General features: G+C 65.2%; 1 protein-coding gene and 1 long non-coding RNA gene across 2 annotated transcripts; one reads left to right on the top strand and one right to left on the bottom strand.

The window, feature by feature from the left end:
* Positions 1 to 1,168: 1,168 nt before the first annotated feature.
* RIPK4 (receptor interacting serine/threonine kinase 4) lies at positions 1,169 to 25,199 on the bottom strand. The gene is made up of 8 exons (XM_070073138.2): positions 24,951 to 25,199; positions 17,493 to 17,784; positions 12,932 to 13,080; positions 10,105 to 10,154; positions 6,954 to 7,112; positions 6,235 to 6,338; positions 4,251 to 4,515; positions 1,169 to 3,486 (listed from the first exon to the last, which is right to left on the bottom strand). The coding sequence occupies exons 1-8, from the start codon at positions 25,130 to 25,132 to the stop codon at positions 2,327 to 2,329; spliced, it is 2,361 nt and encodes a 786-aa protein (XP_069929239.1). The 5' UTR covers positions 25,133 to 25,199; the 3' UTR covers positions 1,169 to 2,326.
* LOC149126875 (uncharacterized) lies at positions 18,818 to 20,871 on the top strand. Its single transcript, XR_016232219.1, has 2 exons — positions 18,818 to 19,118; positions 20,631 to 20,871. It is a non-coding gene; the product is annotated as an uncharacterized LOC149126875 (long non-coding RNA).
* Positions 25,200 to 25,482: the final 283 nt, after the last annotated feature.

Raw genomic sequence — 25,482 nt, 5'->3', positions numbered from 1 at the left:
GGCTGCAGACACGGAGCGTGTGAGGTCGCGGCTGCCGACCGCCGGAGCCAGCAGCTTTTCCCTAAGCTTCCTCCCTCCAGTGTGCACAGGCATCCGTCAGCCGGAAAACCACCTGCTAGTCAGTGCCTCCAGTGTGCACGGGCATCCGTCAGCCGGAAAACCACCTGCTAGTCAGTGCCTCCGCAGGGGCCAGGCACTTAGCGGGGAGGTCTAGGGTGTGCTGCCACTGCGGACGCCGGCCGAGGCGGTCCCCGGAGCAAGGGCAGTGCGCACCCAACGTTTGGCTCACCTAGGATTCTGTCCCCGCCAGCTGCATGGCCACTGTCCTAGGCCCCGCGGGGCTCTCCTGGGCCTCCCCCTGCCTGGCTCAGCTCAGCGATGGAGCCACCCCGTCCATCCTCAGCTAGGCCAGGGGCTCCCTGCTCCTGAACGAGCCAGTAACCCTCACCCCGACCCACCCACTGTGGCTGTGAGCCACTGCAAGTCTCCTCTGCAGGCACTCCCAGGACTTTCCAGAACCTTCCAGGACTCCGAGGTGCTGCTCCAGACCTGGGAGCTCCCTGCTTGGCTTCCCGGGAGGGAACCCGGCCCCAGGAATCGCATCCCTGGTGGTCCGTTGGGCCCCCTGCCTGCGACCTGCTCCACCGGGGGGGGGGGCAGAGGACGCAGGTGGCAGGTGCACCACAGCACCAGGGACAAGCACTTAAGGAAGTGAGGGCGGGAGCTTGGCCCAGCAGGCTATGGCCGCTCAGGACACCTGCACACCACAACCGAGTACCGGGGCCTGACACCAGCTCCGGCTCCGGCTCCGGCGACCTGGGAGCAGCGGCGTTGGCTCAGGTCCCGGCTCCTGACTTTGGTCCCCAGGCACAGAGGGCACCAGGGAGTGAACCATGGCTGGGGGGAGCCCCCTGTCGCATAAACAAACTTAAAGAACAAGGCAGGTGCTGGGGGCGGCTTCCATCGGGGCAGGCTTGCCTCCTGCGGGGTCCCAGCGTGGAGGGCGGGGGCTCAGGAGCGGGGCGCTCGAGGCTGCCCTTCCCTAGCCCAGTGAGACGGAGCCAGGGCAGGGACGTATCCCAGCAGGGCGTCCCTGGGCCTCAAGCCTCTGGTTTGCAGAAGCCAGACAACCTGAGCTCATTTTCAAGAAAAACCAAGTCTCACCAACTTCAAAACAACAGACCAGTCCTTAGCTTTATTGACATCTTTCAGAGTGCTGTCTGGCCTCGCGAGGCTGCACGGGGCGGGGACTTCCTGTTGCAGGGACGCACAGCCCCGCCCACGGGCTCACGAGAGCATCCACAGCACCTTTCTCTGTGCCACGCACCAGGCCACGTCCTGCAGAGCACTGGCCCGAGTACGTGGTCAGGAGGCCCCGTGTGACTGCACGGCCAAGAGACTCGGCCCCATCTCCCACTCCGCCCGGCTCCCGGGTGCCTCGGGCCACGCCCCACCTGCCCGGCCAGGATGCACGGGACAGCTGTTGGCAAAGTGGGTCAGAAAGCAGTCCCTCCCCCTCCATCCGGGCTCCCTCCCCCTTCATCCAGGCCCCCCTCCCCCTCCATCCAGGCCCCCACTTGGCCACAGATCAAGCACTAGAAGACGGCGGATGAGAGGGCGCCCAGCTGAGCACACGGCTCTCGGTCCAGGGCCCAGGCTGCACGGGAGCCTTCAGCGAATCCCACACGTGGTCCCGGGGTCCAAAGCTGTTTCAGGTGACAGGAAATGACCCACAGCAAGTGGACTCACCACGGGGTGGGCGATCGGGCAGACGGCTTTAAGGTCAGCCCTGGTGCTTCGTCCCGCATGGCGATACCCCCGGGCGATGGGAACCAGTGTCATCCGGGTATCCGGCGACAGCTGCTCTCTGGTCCCCTACTCCAAGGGATTCCGTAAACCAGGAACCTTCCGAGACAGTTCTTCCCACACCTCTTCCCTCACGGTGGGCAGTGGGAGGCGGCTCCCCTCGGGCGCTGGGGCGGCCACCCCAGGGCCGCGCCAGCAGGAAACCATTGGGACCCATCGTCCTCCGACCCCAGGCACCCTGACGGGCAGGTGGGTCCGTGGCCACAAGTGTCCCGGCTGGCTTTGGTCAACGCGCCCCCGGCCAGCGCCCACGCCCCTCGCCGTGCGCTAGGTCCATGTTCTGGCAAAGCCACAGCAGGGCAAGCCGAGCGCCCAGCCCGGCACCTTCCGGCCCCCACGCGGCTCACGACCACAGGACAAGAGGCCCGCACAGACCCCCAGCCTCCTGGGCAGCGGGCTAGGTCTGCTCACGACCACAGGACAAGAGGCCCACACAGACCCCAGCCTCCCGGGCAGCGGGCTAGGTCTTGCTGCGCCGCAGGATCGTGGCCGCGGGGCCGTGGCCGCCCTGGGACTTGAGGCTCTGCAGGTTGATGTGGGCGCCGTGCCTGAGCAGCGTCTCCACGGTCTGAGCGTGCCTGCCCTGGGCGGCCAGGTGCAGGGCGCTGAGGCCCTGCGCGTCGGCCAGGTCGATGAGCTCGGCGCTCGCCAGCTCCTCCACCACCTCCGAGTGCCCGTGCGCGGCGGCCAGGTGCAGCGCCGTCTGGCTCAGGGGCCCGCGGGCCAGCACGTCGGCCTTCTCCTCCACCAGCAGCCTGACCGTGGCCAGGTGTCCGCCGCGGGCCGCCAGGTGCAGGGCGGTGCAGCCCTCGGCGGTCACGGCCTCCCTGCTGGCGCCGCGGTGCAGGAGCAGCCTGGCGGTGCTCGTGTGCCCGGTCTCGGCCGCCACGTGCAGGGGCGTCTGCGCCCGCAGGCTGCACACGTTGACGTCGGAGTGGAGGTCCAGCAGGACGCGGGCCACGCGGTAGTGCCCCCGCTGGGCGGCCAGGTGCAGCGGCGTCCTCCCGTCCAGCGTCTGGGCGTTCACGCTCACCCCGGGCTGCTTGGCCAGCAGCCGGACGATGGACAGGTGGCCCTGCCAGGCGGCGTAGTGCAGCGGCACCCACGCGTCCTTGCCCTGCAGGGCCCCGTCCACGCCGCGCCGCAGCAGGATGCGCACGATGTCCTCCTGGCCGTGCTGGCAGGCCACGTGCAGCGGCGTGCGGCCCTCGAAGTCCACCTCGCTGGCCGAGGCGCTCCTCTCCAGCAGCAGCCGCGCGCTGCCCGCGTCCCCGTTCTGCGCGGCGAAGTGCAGCGCCGTCCACTGGTCCTCGTCCTTGGCGTTGACGCTGCTCTTGCGGGCCAGCAGCAGCTCCACCACGCCCCGCACGCGCCGCTCCACGGCCACGTGCAGCGGCGTGGCACCCTTGCTGTTGGTCAGGTTGGGGTTCGCGTTGTTGAGCAGCAGCCACTTGACGCACTCCTCCCGGCCGGCCTCCACGGCCAGGTGCAGCAGGCTGGCGCCGCCGTCCAGCACCAGGTCCACGTCCTGCGGCTGCAGCACCTTCATCAGCTTGCTCGTGTCCCCGGACACCACGGCGTCCACCAGCTTCCTCTTCTGCACGTCCGTGGCGCCCAGGTCTGCGGGCAGAGGAGAGGCAGCGTCAGGGCCGCTCACGGCGGGACACACGCCCTGCGCCGTCGGGGACCGGCGGCCTGGCCGTCCCACTGGGCCCCGCGGTGCTCGTCTCGCTTTATCTGTGTGCGATCGAACCAGGAGACCCGGGCAGGACCCAGGTGCTCGGTGGGGCTCCCGCCAGCCACCAGGCCCGAGTGGAGAACCCGGAGCCAGCCTGGGGCTGGGCGAGCAGGACGGGGCGCAGCCCGCGGGACCCAGGCAGCCCCTCCCGCGGACGAGGCTTGCACGGCTCTCCCTGCGCAGATGCACTGCCCGGGTGACCCGCTCTGGGTCGGCAGCCCCCCCGCCGACCCCACAAGGCCAGCCCCCGTCCAGGAGCTGTCACGAGACTGTTTCTTACAATGACCCTCCAGGGACTGGGCCCCCACCTGGGATGAAGGGGTCTGGTGTCACCCACTACAATACATCCTCGAGGGGACGGGGTGGGGGGGTGAGGGGCGGGGCTAAGGAGGCAGGGCTGCACGCTGGCAGCCTGAGTGGGGCCTGTGAGACGTCCCCGGGGAGGACCATAGCCAAGAAGGTTCTAGAACACGCCTGTCCTTGGGGAAGGTGGCATGCCTCCCTGGCAGCTCTGCAGCCCGCACCCTCTTCCACCAGCCCCCGCGAGAGCTGGCCCGCAGGCGAGGAGTCCACCTCGGGCCCTGGGGTTGGCACCCACGGCGCGAACACGGGGCCCCACGCCCCCCAAGGCCGCCCTCACGCTCACCACCCGTGGAAGGCTCCCGCTCGAAAGACAGCGACAGCGAGCCCCTGGAGGAGAAGGCCGAGTCCACGGAGGACACGCCCGAGAGCCGCTTGCCGCTGCCGCACGCCGGGAGCTTGGACTCGGAGGAGCTGCGGCTGAGCTGCTCGGGGCCCTGGGGCGTCTGCGAGATGCCGGAGTCCAGCTGCGACAGCAGCTCCGAGAGGCTGCAGTCCTTGTCGAAGGCGGGGGCGGAGGCGCGCTGGAGCTGCGTGGACGCGGGCGCCGCCTGCGAGGTTGGAGGGGGCGGTGAGGACGGGAGGGCGGTGCAGACGCCGCGGACATGCAGCCCGGGAGACCTGCTGGGTCCACCCAGCACAGGGACGTGGAACGGGGAACCCAGCACCGGGCACCCCGGATGCCATCTGCCCGGTGGTGTCGCACAGAGCAGCGTCCACGCTAGAGGCAGGATGCGAACACGAAGCAGGGCCATGCGTGGCGGGGAGGGGCCTTGGCCGACCACAGCCGTCACACAGCAGAGACAGGGCACTGGGCCCCTCCTTTGCCAAACCCCTCCCCCACACCCACTCCCTGGAGCTGTTGAGTGTGGCTCGTGGGCTGTGTGTAGCCAAGGGCCCAGCTATGGGGACAACATGGTGATCCAGCCTGACACACCCCCACGGACCCTCTGAAAAGGTCTTTAAGAAAAACAAAAAAAGTGGAGATTATTTGAATATCTAGACGGGAGGGAGAGAGCTTCCACCTGCTGGGTCACTCCCCCAACACTGCATCAGCTACACTGGGACCAGGAGCCAGGAGCTTTATCCGGGTCTCCCACATGGGTGCAGGGGCCCAAGCACCTGGGCCATCCTCCGCTGCTCTCCCAGGTGCGTGAGCAGGGGGCTGGATGGGACCAGTGCTGCTTCACGAGAAGCCGGTGTGGCGGTGGCAGCCTAACTGGCCGTGGCGTGGCACGCCAGCCCCTCCGGGCAGGTCCTGATGGGCAGCTCCACGAGCCCGCGTGGGGAGGGACGAGCGCCGACGGGGTCCCCGACTCTCCCTGCTTTACACCTGTCTGCCCCAAAGCCCCCTCGCTGGGACCTGCCCGGTCTGCTGCATGGAGCCACGTGCTGGCCGCCTGGCCCACCTGTATCGGGGCCGGGCTGCCCCTCGCAGGCACGCCCGTGTGTTTGGGAAGTGAGTGCCCATACAGGTGCACTTATCTCCGACCTCACGCCGCTAACCCGGGGACCTGGCCCCACGCCAGACGGCACGTTTTAAAGCTCGCTCGTCGGCTTCCTGGTGCAGCTCCGTGCCAGCCTCGCACCGCACAGGTACTTGGCGAGCCCCGGCACTCCGAGCTTCTATCACATCTTACATAACCTACGCAGCACAAACCACTCGCGAGCAGCCAACAAGTGACCACACGGGGCCGGCGCTGTGGCACAGCGGGAAGCCGCCGGCTGCGACGCCAGCATCCCATAGCCCATCCTGGCTGCTCCGCTTCCCATCCAGCTCCCTGCCAACGGCCTGGGAAAGCAGCGGAGGACGGCCAAGTCCTTGGGAGACCGGAAGAAGCTGCTGGCTCCCATCCGGCCCAGCCCCGGCTGTTGCAGCCATTTGGAGAGTGAACCAGCGGATGGGAAATTCCTATTTTCCTCTCTCGCTCTCTAACTCTGCCTTTCAAATAAATAAAGTGAATCTTTATAAAAAGAAGTGACCAGATCCCCAAGCCAGGGCTGCAGAAAAACCCAGCCCCACCCCCCTCCACGCTCCAGGCCACGGCACGGGGGCAGAGGCTCTGGGCCCCCACGGCTCAGGCGCGACAGGAGCCCACTGAAACCCAAGCCGGCCGCATGCTGTGCCCAGCTCACAGACAGGAACCTGGAGTCCCTGTGGGACCTGCGCAGGACCGGACGTGAGGGGGCAGTGCCGGCTGGCCGGGGCACCCGCAGAGCAGGCGGTGTGGCAAGTGCACCGGTGAACCCAGCAAACAAGACCCGGCTACCTGGCCGGCGGGCTCCAGGGGGGCCTTCCCGGCGGGCGCGGGCGCCGCGTCTCCCAGCTCGTCGTCGGGCCTCTCGCACAGCTCCTCGGTCTCGGAGGTGATTTCTTTGGGAAAACAACCAAGAGTGCATCGCTCGGATGACTGCCCGTCAACTCTGCCAGCCAAGGCCGCCGCAGGGCAGAGGCCGAGCCGGGGCCCTGCAGCCTGACCCCGGCCGGGCTCCCCGCGCTGGCGAGGCCTCACCACACAGAGCAGGAGCTGCCCTCGGGGGCCCCCACCAGCCAGACGCCCTGTGCCGAGCCACTGGCACCAGCCTGCGAGTCCCGTGCCCACTCAATCTTCTCCCCCGCCACGGGTCTTCCACGCCAGGAGATTTGCCTGGTCACGTCCCCTCCCAAAGACACAGCCGCAGAAGTTTTGGCAATTTTCCAAAGCGGCGTAGGTAGGAAGGACTCGGGCCAGTGGCTGTGTCCATCTCTCAGCACCCAAAGCGGAACCTGAACTTGAATCACCAGGCGTCCAGTCCCGCGGGCTCCCCTGGGCGGCAAACCAGGCCGGAGCTGACCCCTCGGGACGAGCTGCCCCAGCCCAGCCCTGGTGTCGCGAGGCCACACACAGACGCGGCTCCCGGGCGAACCCCGTGTGCAGGGCCCGTCCTGGTCGCCGGCTCTGTGTCCTGGGATGCCCGCAGCCGCGCCCCCGGATGCCCCCGCGCTCACCCTGGAAGGTGGGCCGGGCCTGCGGGTCCTCGTGCCAGCACCGCTGCATGAGGCGGATGAGGCTCCGGCAGGCGCGGGGCCGGGGCCGGCAGATGGGCGGCAGCGCGGGCCGGTGGCCCTTCACCACCTTCACCATGATGTGCAGGATGTTCTTCTCATCTGCAAGGCAAAGGCGCACGGGTCAGGGCTCTGGGGCCGGGGCAGGGCAGGGCGGGCCCAGCCACGCCCTCTCAGAGCCCCCCACACTGAGCGCGCGGCTCTGCCAGCCACAGGCAGCGTGGCAGACACAGAGACCCCATGTGGTGGACACAGAGACCCCCAATGTGGCAGACAGAGACCCTGGCGTGGCAGACATAGAGACCCCCGGTGTGATAGAGAGACCCCCGGTGTGGCAGACACAGAGACCCCAGCGTGATAGACAGAGACCCCACGTGGCAGACACAGAGACCCCCAGTGTGGCACAGAGATCCCACGTGGCAGACACAGAGACCCCACGTGGCAGACACAGAGACCCTAAGCAGCAGATACAGAGACCCCACGTGTGGCACAGAGACCCCGGGGCGTGCTCCACGTGACCATCACCTGCCATGGAGGCAACACTCCTAAACCCCAGAATCACCTCGTGCAGCACCCAAGGGGACCCAATTCTCCCAGTGGGAGAGAAACCTTCCTCACTTCCCGTTCCCAGCCCAGGCCACGGCGGCCAGGACGCCGGCTCTCCCTGTGCCATGCCAGGGCTGGGGTGTGCGAGGGGGCCATCCCCTCTTGGTTCACAACCCAGGGGCCACGCGGTCTTCCTTCACACCCCGTCGCCAGCACACCTGGCCTCTGTCAGGGTGGTGGCCGCGGCTTCTGCCCTGCCTGGGAAGGGTCGAGGCCGGCTCGGTGCGCCAGGCCCCGCCTCCTGCTCAGCTCAGAGCCCCCCTGGCCTCCGAGTCTCTAGTCCCAGCGGCCCTCCCCACCCCACGGCTCCAAACACGCCCAGGGAAGGCAGACCTGTGCGAGCCGCCAGGATCCTACCCAGACCCCCGCCACGGGGCAGCAAGCAGAGGACCGTCCCCTCGCCATCCCCACCGTGCACCTGCCTTGGCCATCACTTCCACCACACAACTCGGTCGTCGGCCAGGCACGCCACTATGTGGGGAGGGGTCAGGCCACAGACCTCCGTGGGGGAGAACGCGGCACCGGGGCGGGGTCACCAGACTCCCTGGTAAGATGACGAAGGAGAGAAGCTCCGTCCTAGCAGGGCTGGCCGAGCCCCGGGCCTCTCGGAATCTGGCGGGAGCTCCGGCCTCACCCGCATCCAAGGACGCTTTTGGTCTCATCTCAAAACAAGGGCCTTCTCCAGGAGCTACAGAGGTACCGGATTTTTACAACAAACAGGTCCTGGTGTCAAAGCCCGAAGACGGAGGGGCTGTTGGAAGTGCGGAGCCACCACAGCTCCCCGCTGGTGCCGGGAGCCAGGCGGGGCGGCAGAAGGGCTCACCGTGGCCCGGCGGGTTAAGTGCCACCTACAACGCCAGCATCCCATACGAGCGCCGGTTCCGGTCTGTGTTAGTCCACTGCTGATCTGCTCATGGCCTGGCAAACAGCACATGCTGGCCAAGGGCTCGGGCCCCTGCACCCAGTGGGAGACCCGGATGGAGCTCCTGGCTCCTGGCTTCAGCCTGGCCCAGCCCAGACTGCTGTGGCCACTTGGGGAGTGACCAGCAGGTGGGAGGTCTCTCTCTCCACAGCTGCCTTTCAAGTAAATCAATAAATCTTTGGGGGAAAAAAAAAAAAAAGGCAACAAAGGGCCCTGGGACGGGCTGCACAGCCGGCAGGCACCGGGCACAGCCGAGCTGCACCCGAGGTGGCTCACACGGACAATCCGGTGCGTGTTTTACAGCAGTTAATAAACAAGTGTTCAACAGAATTATCTGGAACTATCTAGAACAAGCAAATCCGGAGACTGAGAACCAAAGGGTGGTCGCCAGGGGCTGGGAGCAGGGAGAACGGGACTGACCGCTTAATGGGCGGGTGGGGGCTCCCTTCTGGGGTGCAGAACGTTCCGGAAGACGACAGTGAAACGCCTGGACGACACTATGCGTGAACTCAACGCCACAGAACCCTACACTGAGCGACCAGACAGCGTGTGCCTTGTGCACAGACTACCACCCGAGAAACTGGCCCGAAAGGACCCGGCTCCATCCTGTGTGCGACACCAAAAGGGCCCTCTGTCAGCCCGCGTGGCCAGGGTCTCCACACGGACACACTGCACAGCCCACCTGGCCCTGCTGGCTTCGAGGCCCAGAGCAGCCTAGGGAGCTGGACTGCAGGAGCTGACTGAGGACAGGGCACAGGAGAGCGCACACCCACCCACCCACCCGAGACAGCAACTCCACCCACACACCCACCCGAGACAGCAACTCCACACACCCACTCACCCACCCGAGACAGCAACTCCACACACACACCCACCCACCCACCTGAGACAGCAACTCCACCCACTCACCCACCCACCCGAGACAGCAACCCCACCCACACACCCACCCTGGGACAGCAACTCCACCCACCCACCCACCCGGGACAGCAACTCCACACACACACCCACCCACCCGAGACAGCACCTCCACACACACACCCACCCGAGACAGCACCTCCACACACCCACCCACCCACCTGAGACAGCAACTCCACACACATACCCACCCACCCACCCGAGACAGCAACTCCACACACACACCCACCCGAGACAGCAACCCCACACACACACTCACCCACCAACCCGAGACAGCAACTCCACACACACACCCACCCGAGACAGCAACCCCACACACACACTCACCCACCAACCCGAGACAGCAACTCCACACACACACCCACCCGAGACAGCAACCCCACACACACACCCACCCACCCACCTGAGACAGCAACTCCACACACACACCCACCCACCCACCCGAGACAGCACCTCCACACACACACCCACCCGAGACAGCACCTCCACACACACACCCACCCGAGACAGCAACTCCACACACACACACACACACCCACCCGAGACAGCACCTCCACACACACACCCACCCGAGACAGCAACCCCACACACACACTCACCCACCCACCCGAGACAGCAACTCCACACCCCCGGGAGCAGGCGGCCGCTCACCTGCAAACGGCTTCCTCTGCGTGAGCACGCCCCACAGGACGATGGCAAAGCTGCAAGAGAGACCAGGCCGTTAGCACCTGCGAGCCAGAGCCAAGACCAAACACGGCAGGGAGCCGAGAGGCCACTCGGAAACCGGACGGACGGACGGACGGACGGACGGATGGGGGCGGGGAGACACCAGGGCAGAGCTGTCAGAGGGAGACCGTCACGTCGGGGGCTTCGAGGCCAGACAGCAGGAGCTGCGCCCCAGGAGACACCCTGTGCACCTGCGCCCCAGCTCTGAGGGGCTCGGCCTCCGCCCACCTCACTGCCCCTCCGGCAGGCCAGGGCCTCAGCAGGATAAACGGACGGACGGATGAGCCAGGACGACTCGGGGCACCCCCTCCCCTGCTGTGCCCCGATCCTAGAGACACAGATGCACGTTCTGACCCCAACCCTGGCGCCGCGGCCACGGCAGAGCTTGTCACGGTGAGAAGGTGCCCAGACAGCGCCCGGAGGCGCCTCAGCAGGACCCCCAGGCCTTTCAGAACTGAGGATTCAGACTTACAAATAAAAAATCACTCTGGATCATATACACAAAAACCAACCCTCAAATCAAAACTCAGACACGGGGGGCCAGCGCTGTTACAGCCGAGACAGCACCGCTGGCATCCCACGTCCGCACCAGTTCATGTCCCGGCTGCTCCACTTCCGACCCAGCTCTCTGCTGTGGCCTGGGAAAGCAGCGAGGATGGGCCCAGTCCTTGCACCCCTGCACCCGCGTGGGAGACCCAGAGGAAGCTCCTGGCTGCTGGCTTCAGTCTGGCTAAGTCCTGGCCGCTGCAGCCATCCGGGGAGTGACCCAGCAGATGGAAGACCTCTCTCTGTCTCTGTCTCTCCCTCTCTCTCTGTAACCCTGCCTTTCAAATCAATAAATAAATCTTTAAAAACAAAAACGTGAGAGTCTGAAAGCCGGCTCCCTCGCGAACACCTACATCGACAGCGGCTTGTTAGTAAGAGCAGGAGAATTCGCCGAAAACGAACTGAAATCTGAGTTCAAAAGTTGACATCCTTGGCTCCAACACGTTTAAACAGACAGCGGCTCCCTGTCCCCAAACTCAACAAGCTGAGACCGGACCCCAGCGGGCTGGCGCTCAGAGGCACAGCAGGCACAATGGCTATTGTGACACCAGCTGGCCAGGGCCCAGGCGGTGCCGGAGACACAGAGGAGAGCCAGGAAGCTGGGGGCCCGGTCACCGGCACCACACGCAGGACAGAGCCACAGGGAGAGGCCGGGCATGCGTGAGCAAGCCTTCAACCGCACGGGCGAGGGACCCGGCCACGGGGCGGCTCCCCAGGCTCCCCTGCCCCCAGCCCCCGGCCGGCAGGAAGGAGGTGTTGGGAAATGCCAGCTGCTCAGTCCACAACACACAGAGGGGACGGCCGCTGGGAGACCCAGGCCGCTCGGAGGAGCAGGCTCTCCCAAGGACAAGCGGTAAAACCGCATCTCACTGAAACGCAAAGCCGGGGCTGGCGCTGTGGCATAGCGGGTAAAGCTGCCACCTGCAGTGCCAGCATCTCATATGGACGCCAGTTCGAGTCCTGGCTGCTCCACTTCCTGTCCAGCTCTCTGCTATAGCCTGGGAAAGCAGTGGAAGGTGGCCCCAGTCCTTGGGCCCCTGCACCCACGTGGGAGACCCAGAAGAAGCTCCTGGCTCCTGGCTTTGGATCGGCACAGCTCCGACTGTTGCAGCCAGCTGGAGAGTGAACCAGCAGATGGAAGACCTCTCTCCCTCCCTCTCTCTCTCTCTCTCTCTCTCCGCCTCCCTGCCTCTCCTTATCTCTCTGTGTAACTTTGACTTTCAAATACATACATCCATATTAAAAAAATAAATAAATAAAACGTCAAAGCTGCACCATGGGCTGGCGCCACGGCGTGGTGGGTGAAGCCGCCGCCTGCAGTGCCGGCATCCCATATGGGTGCCGGTTTGGGTCCCGGCTACTCCACTTCTGATCCAGCTCCCTGCTAATGCGCCTGGGAAAGCAGTAGAAGATGGGACAAGTGTCTGGGCCCCTGTGCCCACGTGGGAGACCTGGAAGAAGCTCCTGGCTCCTGGCTTCCCTGTGGTCCAACCCAGCCATTGCAGCCATATGAGCCCAATGGATGGAAGATCTCTGTCTCTCCCTCTCTCTCTATAAACCTACCTTTCAAATAAACAAATCTTTAAAAATAAAAATAAAAAAACCTTGCACCGCGCAGAACCTGCGGGCCTGGTTACGTAACTGGCTCTGAGCTGGCCACCAGCATCTCAGCCAGCCGCACTGCAGGGAGCCCACGCAGGCCCTGCAAGCACGCGTCCTGCTCTCATGGACCAAACCCACGTTTCACAGGCACCGAGGGCCGCTATGAGAGCTGCTGTCCTGAGCGGGGAGGGCGAGGCTCAAGCCCCCAGCTGATGCCCACAGGGGACTGGGGCACCCACTGCCTGCACACGCACACTGGGACAGGACCCACTGCACATGGCACACTGGGACAGCACCCACTGACCGCACACGGCACACTGGACAGCACCCACTGCCTGCACACGGCACACTGGACAGCACCCACTGCCTGCACACGGCACACTGGACAGCACCCACTGACCGCACACGGCACACTGGACAGCACCCACTGCCTGCACATGGCACACTGGACAGCACCCACTGCCTGCACATGGCACACTGGACAGCACCCACTGCACACGGCACACTGGACAGCACCCACTGCCTGCACACACACACTGGGAAGCATCCACTGCCTGCACATGCACACTGGACAGCACCCACTGCACGCTGGGCACCCACTGACCTGTACACATCGTGCTTGGTGTCAAAGAGCCGGCTCTTCTCTCGGATGCGCTCCGGGGGGAGGTAGGCGATGGTGCCGAACAGGCCGTCCATGCTGAGGTCGTGTGAGTGGGACAGCCCGTTGCACTTGGCCAGCCCGAAGTCAGAAATCTGCAACACAGCAGGCAGCACGAGACTGGTCAGCCTCCGACGGGGCCGTGCGCGCAGTGGGCCGACGCTGTGAGCACCGCCGCCCTCTGCAGGGTCCCCAGCACCATCCTGGATCCAGGCAGTCCCGCCCCCGGGCAGGAAGGGCGGCATGAAGGGCAATGCACCTGCTCGGCGGGGCAGAAGGGCACTGCTCTACAGAGCGAGAGGTCGAGGGGCACGGGCGCCTGCACTGGGGCGGACGGCGGCCTCGGTCTGCGGCCAGGAGGCCGGTGACGACCTGGGGCAGCTGGTTATGCAGGCCGCCCGCCAGGGAGCCGGGCAGGTGTCGGCAAGCCCTCCACAGGGAAGCGCACTTTCGGCAGCCCTTTAAATCGAGCAAAACACACACCCCACCCCCTCCACGGGCGTCCTGCCTCCCCCCTGGAGGGCTTGCGGAGCGTCCACCCCGCCACACGGGGCCGCCCGGTGCCTGGGGCCTGAGGCTGGGGGAAGCAGGACTTCCTGGGCTAAGGCACCCTCGGGCCTCCCTGAAACCCTCCGTGGTGACGTCACTCGCCAGCAGCTGCCCCGCAAGCCTGTTTGGGGAGCCCCCTTCCCACCAGCACCCCCACCTCCGGGTGCAGATCGGACCCCCGGGCTTTGAAGCCGTGGGAGCGCGGTACGAGGGATTAAAGCACTAAAGGGCGCCTGACCCACGTGGAAACGGCCCCTTTCTCTTCCCCTGCGAGGTATGTGTTTCTTTCCAGCCTTGTAATTAACTCGCAGGCACCGTCTCAAGCACACCTGTGGGGCGGCCGCAGCGGGGCTGAGTCAGGCCCCTAATGCCGGGACGGGAGCCAGGGGGCCCGGCGTCACCACGGCGCACGGCTGGGAGGATCAGGAGCAGGCTCCCGGCCTCGTGCCCGCGCAGCCGGGGCTCCCCACGACCTGGCGCCAGGGCTCTGCGGTCCCTGGCAGAAGCCGCCAGTCCCCAGGGTCAATCCCCGCACCCGGGAACTAGCGCCGCGCTGGGAGACAGCTCTCGGAACCCGGGAGTCGCAGGCCGAGCGCTGGCGCCTGGCACAGGTCATGAAGAACGCCAGCTCACCCCTCCCGCTGCAAGGGCCGTGCTGAGACGCAGACAGGACTGGAGCTAAGGGTGCCCTGAGCCACGTGCCCAGGAGCTCGGGGCTCTGCAGCTCTGTGCACAGAACACGGCCGCCCACACCGGGCCGCCTGGACACAGACGCAGCCCGCGGATTTAAACCAGGTGACGGCATCTCCAACACGAGATTCATCACGTGAGGATCAGCGCCTCAACGCTGGCACTTAGTGCACTCAGTGACGGACGACCTCGAGTGTCATTCCACATCAAGTGCCTTCTTACCCGGCAAGAAGCTGGCGCCGCAGTGCCGGCCCCGGCCACGCTGGCTATGAGAGGGCAGCACGCAGCGGGGACACTCGGGCGGGCTGGGCCCTCCCGAGGGGACTTCACAGTGGGCGTGGAAAGACGAGATAGTTTTGGGACAAACAATGATGAGATCCACACATATAAGGGGCCTCCGGAAAGACTGGGAAACGCGTATTACAACATAAGCTTCTCCTTTAAAGCCATTTCCCACAAACTTTCAGAAGTCCCTTGCATTTCAAGAGTCCAGCGTGGCGCCGGCGCTGTGGCGTGGAGGCTAAGCTGCTGCCCACAGCACTGGCATCCCCTATGGGCGCCAGTTCGAGTCCCGGCTGCTCCACCTCTGATCCAGCTCCCTGCTAATGCACCTGCGAAAGCAGCGGAAGATGGCCCAAGTGTTTGGGCCCCTGCACCCACGTGGGAGACCCAGATTCTGGTCCTGGTTCCTGGCTTTGGCCAGGCCCAGCCCTGGCTGTTGTGGCCACTGGGGCCACGGTGAACCAGTGGATGGAAGATCTCTCTCTTTGCCTTTCAAATAAATAAAAACAAATGTCTCAGAGTCCAGATCAAAGTTGCTGCCTCACATCGCTGTCTGCTGACAGCCACCCAGCCACCCGAGGCCCAGGCAGACCCGGCGGCCGGGCTGGGCTCCCACGTCCCACACCGGGGCAGAGCAGAAGGAAACGCACTTTCCGGCTGCTCCCGGCTCCCGGGTGGTGACTAACCCCTGATTAAGAAGGCTGTCACACAGAAGCAACCCTCTGGGGGTGGGGACAGGCTGTCCCACCCCGGCCCGGCAGGGGCACCGGCACTTCCGGCACCCCCGGGGCTTCGCCTGGACCAGGCACCCCGCGGAGAAGCCTCACCTACGAGCTAAACCCACCGCCAAGGGGAGAGGAAAGGGCTCAGACCCCGGGCACCAGGGGCAGCGGGCGGCACTCCTGGGTCCCTGGGCAAGCAGCAGGCGTCCACTGGGCTCCAGGGCTCCGGTATCCCCGACAGCCGCTGGGAGGCCCCCGCACATTTCCAGGCACACGGGCTGCCCACGGCACTGTCCCCACAGACCCCTAACAGCTGGCACCGGCCCTGGGGCCACAAAGGCCCAGCCCAGAGGCTGCCGGGAGGACGTCGGCTGAGCACGGTCTCCCTCCCAGGGCCTGGCCCACAAGGGCATGCGCGCCACAGCAGCCCTGGAGGACAGCCGGTTCCAGGCGGCCTTCTCCTGGCTTGGCAGTGGGGCTGCAAGGCGGGGCCCCCGTTCCAACCCAGCCAGCTGCTCCCCTGCCCACGACTCCGCCTGACCCGGCCTCCTGGGAGGCCCAAGACTGCCTCAGAAAGCGGACAGGAAAACAACATCAAAAGTATGGGGGCTGGTGCCATGGCACGGCGGGCAAAGCTGCCGTCTGCAGCGCCAGAATCCTATATGGGCACCAGTGAAGTCCCGGCTACTCCTCTTCCGATCCAGCTCTCTGCTGTGGCCTGGGAGAGCAGTGGAAGATGGCCCAAGCCCTTGGGCCCCTGCACCCACGTGGGAGACCCGGGAGAAGCTCCTGGCTCCTGGCTTTGGACTGGCCCAGCCCTGGCCATTGCAGCCATTTGGGGAGTGAACCAGTGGATGGAAGACCCCTCTCTCTCTCTCTCTCTCTCTGTGTGTGTGACTCTGGCTTTCAAATAAATTAATCATAAAAACAAAACTAAAAAAAAGATTATTGTGCGCAAAATTTTTTCCATAATATATTATTTCCATAATAAATTTCCATAATATATATTTTCCATAATTTTTCCATAATATATGAATGTGTGTTAATAAAAAACCCACGTATTACAAATTCTTTTTTCACGAAAATAAGCTCACACCTTTCATTTCATTTTCCACTCGCTTGCTGATACCCGCACCCGGCACGCTCGACCCCTCGCCACACTGCCCAGGAGAGCTGTGCGGTCCAGGCTCCCAGCGCAGAGCAGCAGGAACCCCAGGAGGTGGGCAGATTCCAAGGCCCACGGCGGCGCCCCTCACCCCCAGCCCCTGAGTTCTGTCCCTCTTACATCAGGACCAAACGTCCAGCCACCGACTAGGATCTGACCACGCGCTGCACCTGCCCGAGGACAGCCCAGGATTCCTGTCCAGAGTGGAACCGTCTGCCTCGCCGCCGCCTCCCGGCAGCCACGGTGCACCTGCGCCCGCCGAGAGCTACAGAGCAAGGCAGGCCGAGGACGGTCTCTCAGGGGCCAGGCCAACAGAGAGGGCAGGAGGTGCTGTGGATCCACGGACCAGGCACGTGGGAGGGGTCCTTTCTTGTCCCCTGCGTGAGTGGGACAGGAGTCAGGCCACAGCTCCTGGCTGCTCACTCGCTCGCTCTCCCGTGTGGAGAGGCAGGGAGGCCGTGGCTGCCTCTGTAGACCCACCTCTGACCCAGACTTCCCCGGGGTGGGCGGCCGTCACCACGTGGGGACACAAGGGCACCACCCTCGGGGCCGCGGAGAGACAGAAAAGCGCCACACCCAGCCTTGAGGCCGGAATGACGATGTCCCCACTGCCCACCCCCGCAGCGAGCCCGTTAGCTGGCACGCTTACAAACGTAGCAAAGGAAAAAACCCACAGGCTCCTAGGCTTTGCGGGGGACACAGTGTTCTGCCTGTGCAGGCACTAGCAGGCGGGCTGGTCCCTCTACAGAGCCTCTTTCTAGAACACTCCACAGCCCTGACCACAGAGCATCCCCTTCCCACCACCCTCGGCCCTGAAAGCAGGCAGTCCACGGCCCGACCTCCTCTTAACCAGAATCCACGAATGCACGGGCCCCAAATCCGTCGCGCGCCAGGATCTGGGGGAGAGGGCCCGTGCTTGTTCACGGGAGCCACCTTCCGGCTGCGCCTGGTGTTTACCCAGACCCCACGCTTCCTCCCACGGAAACATGCCAGCCGCACCCCCCTCCCCCAGCCCACCTTGAGGTGGTAGTGGGCGTCCCGGACCCCACGCTCCCTCCCGCGGGAACAGGGGCCTGTCTGTGCCGCGCCGGCCGCCCACCTTGACGTGGTAGTGGGCGTCCAGCAGGATGTTGGCCGGCTTCAGGTCCAGGTGCAGCAGGGGCGGGGACATGCAGTGCAGGAAGTTCATGCCCACGGCGGTCTCGTGGATGACGCGGAAGCGCAGGTCCCACGGCAGGGGCTCCGAGGCCAGCAGCTTCTCCAGCGACCCCGTCTCCATGTACTCCATGACCAGGCCCACGGGCTCCCGGCAGATGCCGTACACGGGCAGGATGTACCGGAACTTGGCCATCTCCATCTTCTTGGCTTCTTCCAGAAGCTCCGTGCGCTCCCTGAGAGAGGTCACACACGGGGCATGAGGGACACGCAGTGGCTGGGAGACGGCCGGCTCTGGGTGCACGCCCCAGGAGCCCACCCCCAGACACGGCTGACGTCTGCGGCCCTGTGAGGCACGGCTGAGCGCCCATGGGCAGCCCTGGGCCAGCGTGCGGGGCCCTGGAGTCTGGGGGTCTCCTCCCAGGGCAGGGCTTGGCCAGAAGCTGTAACTGGCTATCTACCTGAAGAGCCCCCCACCAGCCCCTCAGCCCAAGCCCACCTGCACACTTCGGCTAGGGGCACAGCGTCCGTCCGTGGGATACAGGTACAGGGCTCACTGGCATGCCACAGCCACCACCACCCTCCACCCCCAAAACTCCCATCACCCCCACCTACGGGCACAACACGCGCACCCTGGCCCCCAGTCCCTGGCAACCTCCTTCCGACTCTCTGGCTTGAAGGATAGAGCTGGGGACCGGTGCTGTGGCACAGTGGGTTAAACCAGCATCCCACATGGGCACCGGTTCCGATCCAGCTCTCTGCTGTGGCCTGGGAAAGCAGCGGAGGGTGGCCCAAGTCCTTGGGCCCCTGCCCCTGCACGGTAGATCCGGGCATAGCTCCTGGCTCCCGGCTTCAGATGGGCCCAGCTCCTGCCCTTGTGGCCGTCCGGGGAGTGAACCAGTGGGTAGAAGACCTTTATCTCCGTGTTCACCTAACTCTGCCTCTCAAATAAATCTTAAAAACAAAACAAAGGTGACGCCGTCTCTTGGGGGTGGCGCTGGGTCTACCCCACTGCCCACGGTGCGCGGTGGCTTCCGGGGGCCGACGTACACTTCCCCAGCGTCTGCTCCTCTGACCTGTGCTCAGAGTGGTGGCTCGGGCAAGCGCTCCACCTGTCCCCCTGGGAGCGGCCACAGGGCCACGCACGGGACTCTGAGAGGGCTTTGGCCAGGCTCACCCTGCCCCACAGGGCTCAGGGACCAGCAGTTTGTAACAAGCCCCAGGGAGTGTTTACACTGCCAGGTCGAAGGTCAGCCTCCACCTCCCTGCAGCCTGCGATGGCCTGTGTCCGCCCTGGGGTCAAAAGCTTCAGCCCGCGTTCAGAGGCCACGTCCTGGCCACACAGGACCTGGGTCAGCAGCAGCCCAGCACAGGCCCACGGATGCGGGTTCCCAGGCCTCGCTCCCAGCAGTGGTTCCGGGCTGGGCTGGGAGAGCTGCTCTCTGGGGATAAGGGAACCACCCCGGCACAAGGGCCCCTTCCCTCCAAGCTGGGAACCAACCGGGCAGCTCAGCCTGAGCCCAGGCCTCCGGACACTACAGAAACACCTCCCAGGCAGGAAGCGGAGCAGGTGAGGCCCCTCCCTCCTTGTTTACCAAACAGGAGCTCTTCCCCTAGAGAAATTCCTAAACAGGCCGCAGGGCCCCAGGGCAGCCCGGCCCAGCCCAGCCTTGCAGGGGGTGGGGGGTGGGGGGAGGCACTCAGCACAGGGCCTCTGGGGGCACCTCTAGGTGTGGGCCAGTGGCTGTCAATCAGGGGCAAAGGGGCCCCAGGGGAGGGCGGGCAGTGCCAGGACTCCCGGGGCTGTCCCATCTCCGGCTGCACAAACATCAGCCCCCAGATCATCCAATCGCGGAGGATCATCCAGCCGGGGGACCGTCCAGCCGGGGGATCATCCAATCACGGGGGACCGTCCAGCCGGGGGACCATCCAATCACGGGGGACCATCCAACCGGGGGACCGTCCAGCCGGGGGATCATCCAACCGGGGGACCGTCCAGCAGGGGGATCATCCAATCACCGGGGACCATCCAGCCAGGGGATCATCCAATCACGGGGGACCGTCCCGCCGGGGATCGTCCAATCACGGGGAAGCTACAGTGTGGCTTGCAGTTTCCCCTCCTAGCTCCGGGCCAAGGACCTGCGTGGAAACGAGCCGCCCAGAGCAGGCAGTGCTGGCCCGGGGGCTCCCTGGGCTGAGCTGAGGGGCTGCCCCATACCAGGACACCGCCGGCCACTCTCCCCGCAGCCAGGGGGATCCCACTGCGCGGCACGGGGTGGCCCCCTGGCTCTGCTCCCCAAGTCCTTGGAGGCTGAGAAAAGGCCGGGGGCAGGCTGGTCACTGCGGAGGAAAAGAGAACACACCCAGGCTCCTCCCGCTGGGGACCTCGCCCACAGCACAGGGCAGCCGCCTCCGAGAGTCACCGTGGGCCTGGTTAACAATCTATGTCCAGGGCCCGGGCTGCGGTGCAGCGGGTAAAGCTGCCACCTGCAGTGCCGGCAACCCATACAGACACCAGCTTGAGTCCCGGCTGCTCCACTTCCCATCCAGCTCTCTGCTGTGGCCTGGGAAAGCAGCAGAAGATGGCCCACGTCCTTGGGCCCCTGCACTATGTGGGAGACCTGGAAGAAGCTCCTGGCTCCTGGCCTCGGATCTGCGCAGCTCCGGCCACTGCGGCCATCTGGGGAGTGAACCATTGGATGGAAGACCTCTCTCTCTGCCTTTCAAATAAATCAATCTTTAAAACATTTTTTTTTTAAAAGAATTTGTCTGACTTTGAGATGCCATGATTTTGAAGAGCCCTGTTTGAACTACTGAGAAACGGGCTTTTTTCCTTAATACTATTTGTTGAACTCTTGGTGTGGAGTTACCCTTACGTGCATAAAGTTAATTGAAAATAGATCTTTGTTAAAAATAAGAATGGGAATCGGAGAGGGAGGAGGAAGAAGGGTGGGAGTGTGGGCGGGAGGGAGGGGAGAAGCACTACGTTCCTGAATGTGTATGTACGAATTCAGTTTGTACACCTTAAATAGAAGGCGCCTATATTTAAAAAAATAATAATAATAATAGGATTTGTGTCCAGGGGCCGGCATCGAGGCACAGAGCCCACACCCGCAACACCGGAATCCCACTGGGTCACACATGTCAGCTCCAGCTCCCTGCTAACGGCCCAAGAAAGCCGAGGGGCGGCCCCAGTGTTTGAGCCCCCACCACTCCCGAGACGTGGATGAAGCTCCCGGCTCCCGGCTCAGCCCTGGCTGTTGCGGCCATCTGGGGAGTGACCCAGCAGATGGAAGACCTCTCTCGCTCTCTGTAACTCTATCTTTCAAATAAGCAAGTAAATAAACCTAAACAAAAAGAACCTGTGTTTCCTACTGCTATGATTTTAATATAATAAAGTGGTCGGCTGCCTCCCCTACCACCACCACCAGACACCGGCCTAAGCTCTCCTGCCGGCCTCAGGGACCCGCGTCCACCAGGGAGCTCCCCCACAGGGCCGCGTCTCCACGTGGAGTGGACATCCCACCCCCCAGCCTAACCTGCCCGGAGCCGACGCGCACCCAATTAGGGCTTGCGGGAGCTCGGGGCTAACCTGCAAACCGCCTCTCCTCCCATTCGCCCCGAGGGCGTGATCCATAAAACCTGGTGACTTCTGATTGGGCTCATTAGCGACTGCCGAGTAGCCGGGGGCGGGCAGCCGGCCACGCCCCTCCCCTCCGCCCCGGTTCAGCGGGTTCCCCGCTCGGCCTTCCCGGCTCTCCCCAGACACCACAGACCCCGTTCACAGCATGTAATTAGAGCCGCGACCGCTTTTCTCCTTAAAGCCGGGGATCCCGGCCCAAATCTCCCCCGGAGCGGGCGCTGGCTTCCCACAGCTGCCGGGAGGGAGCCGCTAGGAATAAGCCGCTGCTTCCGGGCCACACCGCCCTGGCTAGGATCAGAGGAGCCTCGGGCAGGCTGGTGGGCGGGCGAGCAGGCAGGGCAGGGGTCCTGGGCCGCCCGGTGGGAGGCTGGAGACCCGGGGGCAGCGGCTCTCACATGCCCCCCACCCCGTGCTCAGAAGAGCCTGCCCCGTACAACTTCTATCATCCAGCCGCCGCCCCGCCTTTCCGGCCCTCCTCCTCTGCTCCAGGGACACACGCCACCAGCCAAGCAGCAGCCCTCCGGGGGTCAGGCAACATCTGCAACTCAATAAGCCTGGACCGCGGCTTCTCCCAGCTGCCACCGAGGGCGCCGCGGCTAACAGCGACTTAGAAGTGCACGGAGCGGGAGGGAACCCGGCAGGGTCGGGCGGACGGGCTCTAAGCTGTGTTTGCAGCCGCATTCAGGAGCACACAGAAGGTGTGGAGTTGACCCTACTCCTGAGTCCCGGAGCCTGGGTGCTGGGCAGAGCTGGGGCCAGGCGGCCGTGCCACGTCTCGGCCACGTCCCCACCGTCCCCGAGTCGCGCTGACACCGTCTCAACTGAAACCCAACCTGAGATCGCACGGCCTCGCTCAGGCGGACGCGGCAGGGCTGGCACCACCGGGCACAGGGCTGCCGATTCCGCCTCCGCTCCCCCACCCCGCTCTGGTTCCAGGTGGGCGGCGACCCCATTTATGGGCAGCGACACAGGGTCCAGCTCGGGGTCGCCTTCTCCGCTGTTAACTCCGTCTTGTCCTTTAGACAAGTGACGGTGTCACTTTCCCCCGCCGTGGAGAGGGCCCTGGGACGCGGAGAAACATTAGAAAGTTCCGTCCATCCCTTCCCAGAGCGGCTGGAGAGGAGCCCCGGGGGCTCCTCCCGGCTCAATCGGGAATCCCAACGTCCCCAAAGCCAGGGGCCCCTCCGGAAGCCGCGTTAGTTAGAGGGGGAGGCACGGCCCCCCCGGGGAAGCGGCCAACGCCGAGAAGGGGCCTCCTTGGCTGGGGCGAGGCGCTCCGGGAGTGAAGGCCAGGAAAACCTGGGAACCACCTCTGGGAAAAAAGTAGCCGGAAAAATGGTTTCATCATGAGAGCCGCGCCGTCAGCCAGGGCTCCGCGCACCACCCAGCCACGCTCCCAGGCAGCCTCGGAGGGGTTCCCACACTGCTATTTTTAAAACTGACAAGAAAGGGGCTTGGCCAATTGTCAGCGCCGCAGCTGCAGCCCGGGGCTGCTCAGGCTCGCCCCGACTAGCACGAGCCGGCTCCCTGCTGGCGCCGGGGCAGGGACCTCGTGAATCTGAGCTGAGGGCTGGGAGGGGAGAGGGGGGCCTTCTCTCCTAGCCGCTAACAGCACCCGAGGTCAGAGGGCCCCCTCCCCCAGCGGGTTAAAGCCCCTGCCTGCAGCGCAGGCATCTCATATGGCCACCGGTTCGAGTCCCGCTGCTCCACTTCCTGTCCCGCCCTCTGCTATGGCCTGGGAAAGCAGTAGAAGACGCCCAAGTGCTTGGGCCCCTGCACCCGTGTGGAAGACCTGGAGGAAGCTTCTGGCTTCCCACTGGCCCAGCTCCAGCCATTTTGGCTATTTGGGGAGTGAACCAGTGGATAGAAGATCTCTCTCTCTCTCTCTCTGCCTCTCTCTGTAACTCTATTTCAAATAAATAGAATCAATCTTAGAAAGAAAGAAAAAAAAGGAAGGAAGGGTCCCCTCGGCACACTTCCTTACCCCCGGGAGCCCTGACCTGCCCTGCAGAGAAACACAGGCTGGGTGGCCTGCGGCAGCCTGCAGGCGCTAGGGTCAGGGTCAGCTGTGGCCAAGGCCAAGGCATAGATAAGGGCTGGGGCCAAAGTACTCAACGGAGCCAGGGGACTCCAGCCCGGCCTGAGCATCAGGCAGCCCAGCCCTGCCCGATAAAAATCGGCTTCACTGACACCCCCCGGGGGGGGGTCCCCGTGCAGCACACAAAGGGGGCCACAGTCACCCAGGACAGGCCCAGGCCACGCAGCAGGGGTGCTGTCCCTCAAACAAAGCAACACGGAGCCTGGAGAGGTGCAGGGCTGGGGGCCTGCGTGCCGAGACGCCAGGAAAATCCCACTTGCTACTCCTGGGAAGCCCCGGCAGATTCCGGGGGGCCGCGGTGGCCGGCAGCCGAGAAATCCGGCTGTTCCGAGGCCGAGATGCAAGCCCGCAAGGCTGCGGGGGGCACCCAGCTCCCCCATGCCCAGCGGGACGGATGCAAATCCCTACCCAGAGCTGCACACGGAATACGGAACATTTAACCCCGCGAACCCCGCGGCGGGGGCTTCCTTTGCAAACTGTGGGAGGCTAAACCAGCGCGCAGCCACCAGCTCGCCACCACCGGGGCTTCTCGGCAAGGCCAAAACACTTTTCACCGGAGCCCTCGGCGGCCGGCCTCAGGGGAGTAACCCTACCCGACAAGGCCACCCAAGAAACCCCGGAAGAAAGAACCTTCCTTCGGAGGACGCAGGTGATGAGTCAGTGGGGGTGGGGTGGGCACTTGTTTACTTCCCTCTTCCAGTGCAAGAATCCGGGGTGCAAACCTGTGCTGATGCGGAGAACCCACTCCAGACCCCCCCCACCCCGGGGAGAGGGGCTTGCCCACGGGCAGCGAGCCCCGGGCTGGTGCGCCAAGCGCCCAGGACTTGGTCAACACGACCACAGCGCCAGAGGAAGCCCCGGGGGCCAGGGGGGACAAGGACGCGCTTTTGCATTAACCTAGGGAGGGTCCTCTCACCTCTGAGCTGCTGGCCATTCGGGACACCGGTCACCATTGGACTGCGGCGTCCACACCACACCGGGCTTGGGGGTGACGGCAAAAAGCCGCCGGCAGCTCCGGGGTGCCGACTTCTGGCCACGGAGGGAAGCAGAGGGAGGCGGCCCGGGCCTGAAGGCCTGCACCCCGCTCCCAGCCAGGCCGCCCCGGGGTGGTCCAGGCAGCCGGGCTCCCCGGGGGCCCGCGAGCTGACTCCTCCCTGTGTGTGTGTCCAGGGCTGGCCGAGTGCGGGAAATCGCCCCAGAAAACACAGGCACAACACACACTTCCTCCACAGGTGAGCCAGGAACTGTTCACCGCGAGCCGGCGCGCACCTGCGGCACCTCCCCCGCGATCGGCGAAATTCGCCTCCAAAAAAAGCGAGATTATGCGGAGACCACCACGCACCCACGGAACGCGACGGCGGCGGCCGGCGTCCCCGCGGGAAGTCGCGCGCCGGCGGTGCGGGGCGCAGCGGGACCCCGGCGCCGCCCACCGCCGTAATGACCGTCTTGCCCCAATTTGTGCTCGGGCGTAAATTACTAAGTCGGCGGGGCGAGGCGCTGCCTTCACAAAGGCCGCGCGCCCGCACGGCAATCCTGCTAAGCCGGGCGCAGACCGCAGCGCTCGGGCGGGTCCGGGCGCGCCTCCGGGGGCCGGTGGGCCCCGCGCCCCCAGCCCAGGGCCCGCGTCCCCCCGGCGCGCCCCGAGCCCCCGCCGCGCTGACCTGTCGTCGACGTGCAGGCTGGGCGAGCACTTGATGGCCAGCCAGGTCTTCCAGTGGACGTGGCGCACCTTGTACACCTGCCCGAAGCCGCCCGAGCCCACCTTCTCCCAGCCCGTGAACTCGCTCGCGTCGAAGGTGCGCAGCAGCGCCAGCGCCCACGGGCTCCCACCGTCGCCCTCCATAGCGCCCGTCTCCCCGCCGCCGCCGCCGCCACCGCGGCCGCCCAGGTGCCCAGGTGCGCGCCCCGCCCCGCCCCGCGCGGCGTCACTTCCGCTGTGCGCCCCGCCCCGCGCGGGCCCCGCCCGGGCGCCGTCCGTGTCCCCCCTCCCGGGCGCCAGGCCTCCAGGCCGGACGTCCGCGGCCGCCGGGCGCCAGGTCGCTGCCCCCCGGGGCCAGGTCCCTGCCCGGGGCGCCGCGCGCTAGGCTGCTCCTCTCTGTGTTTTTTGAGTTTTTTTTTTAAAAGATTTATTTATTTGAAACGCAGAGTTAGAGGCAGAGAGAGAGGTCTCCCATGCGCTGGTTCACTCCCCAG

Source organism: Oryctolagus cuniculus, chromosome 4 (genome assembly GCF_051225735.1).
Source record: "Oryctolagus cuniculus isolate XC-2025 breed Fujian yellow rabbit chromosome 4, ASM5122573v1, whole genome shotgun sequence".
NCBI classification, from domain to species: domain Eukaryota; kingdom Metazoa; phylum Chordata; class Mammalia; order Lagomorpha; family Leporidae; genus Oryctolagus; species Oryctolagus cuniculus.
Note: the sequence above shows the minus strand (reverse complement) of the source record. Positions and strands in the feature narration are given on the sequence as shown.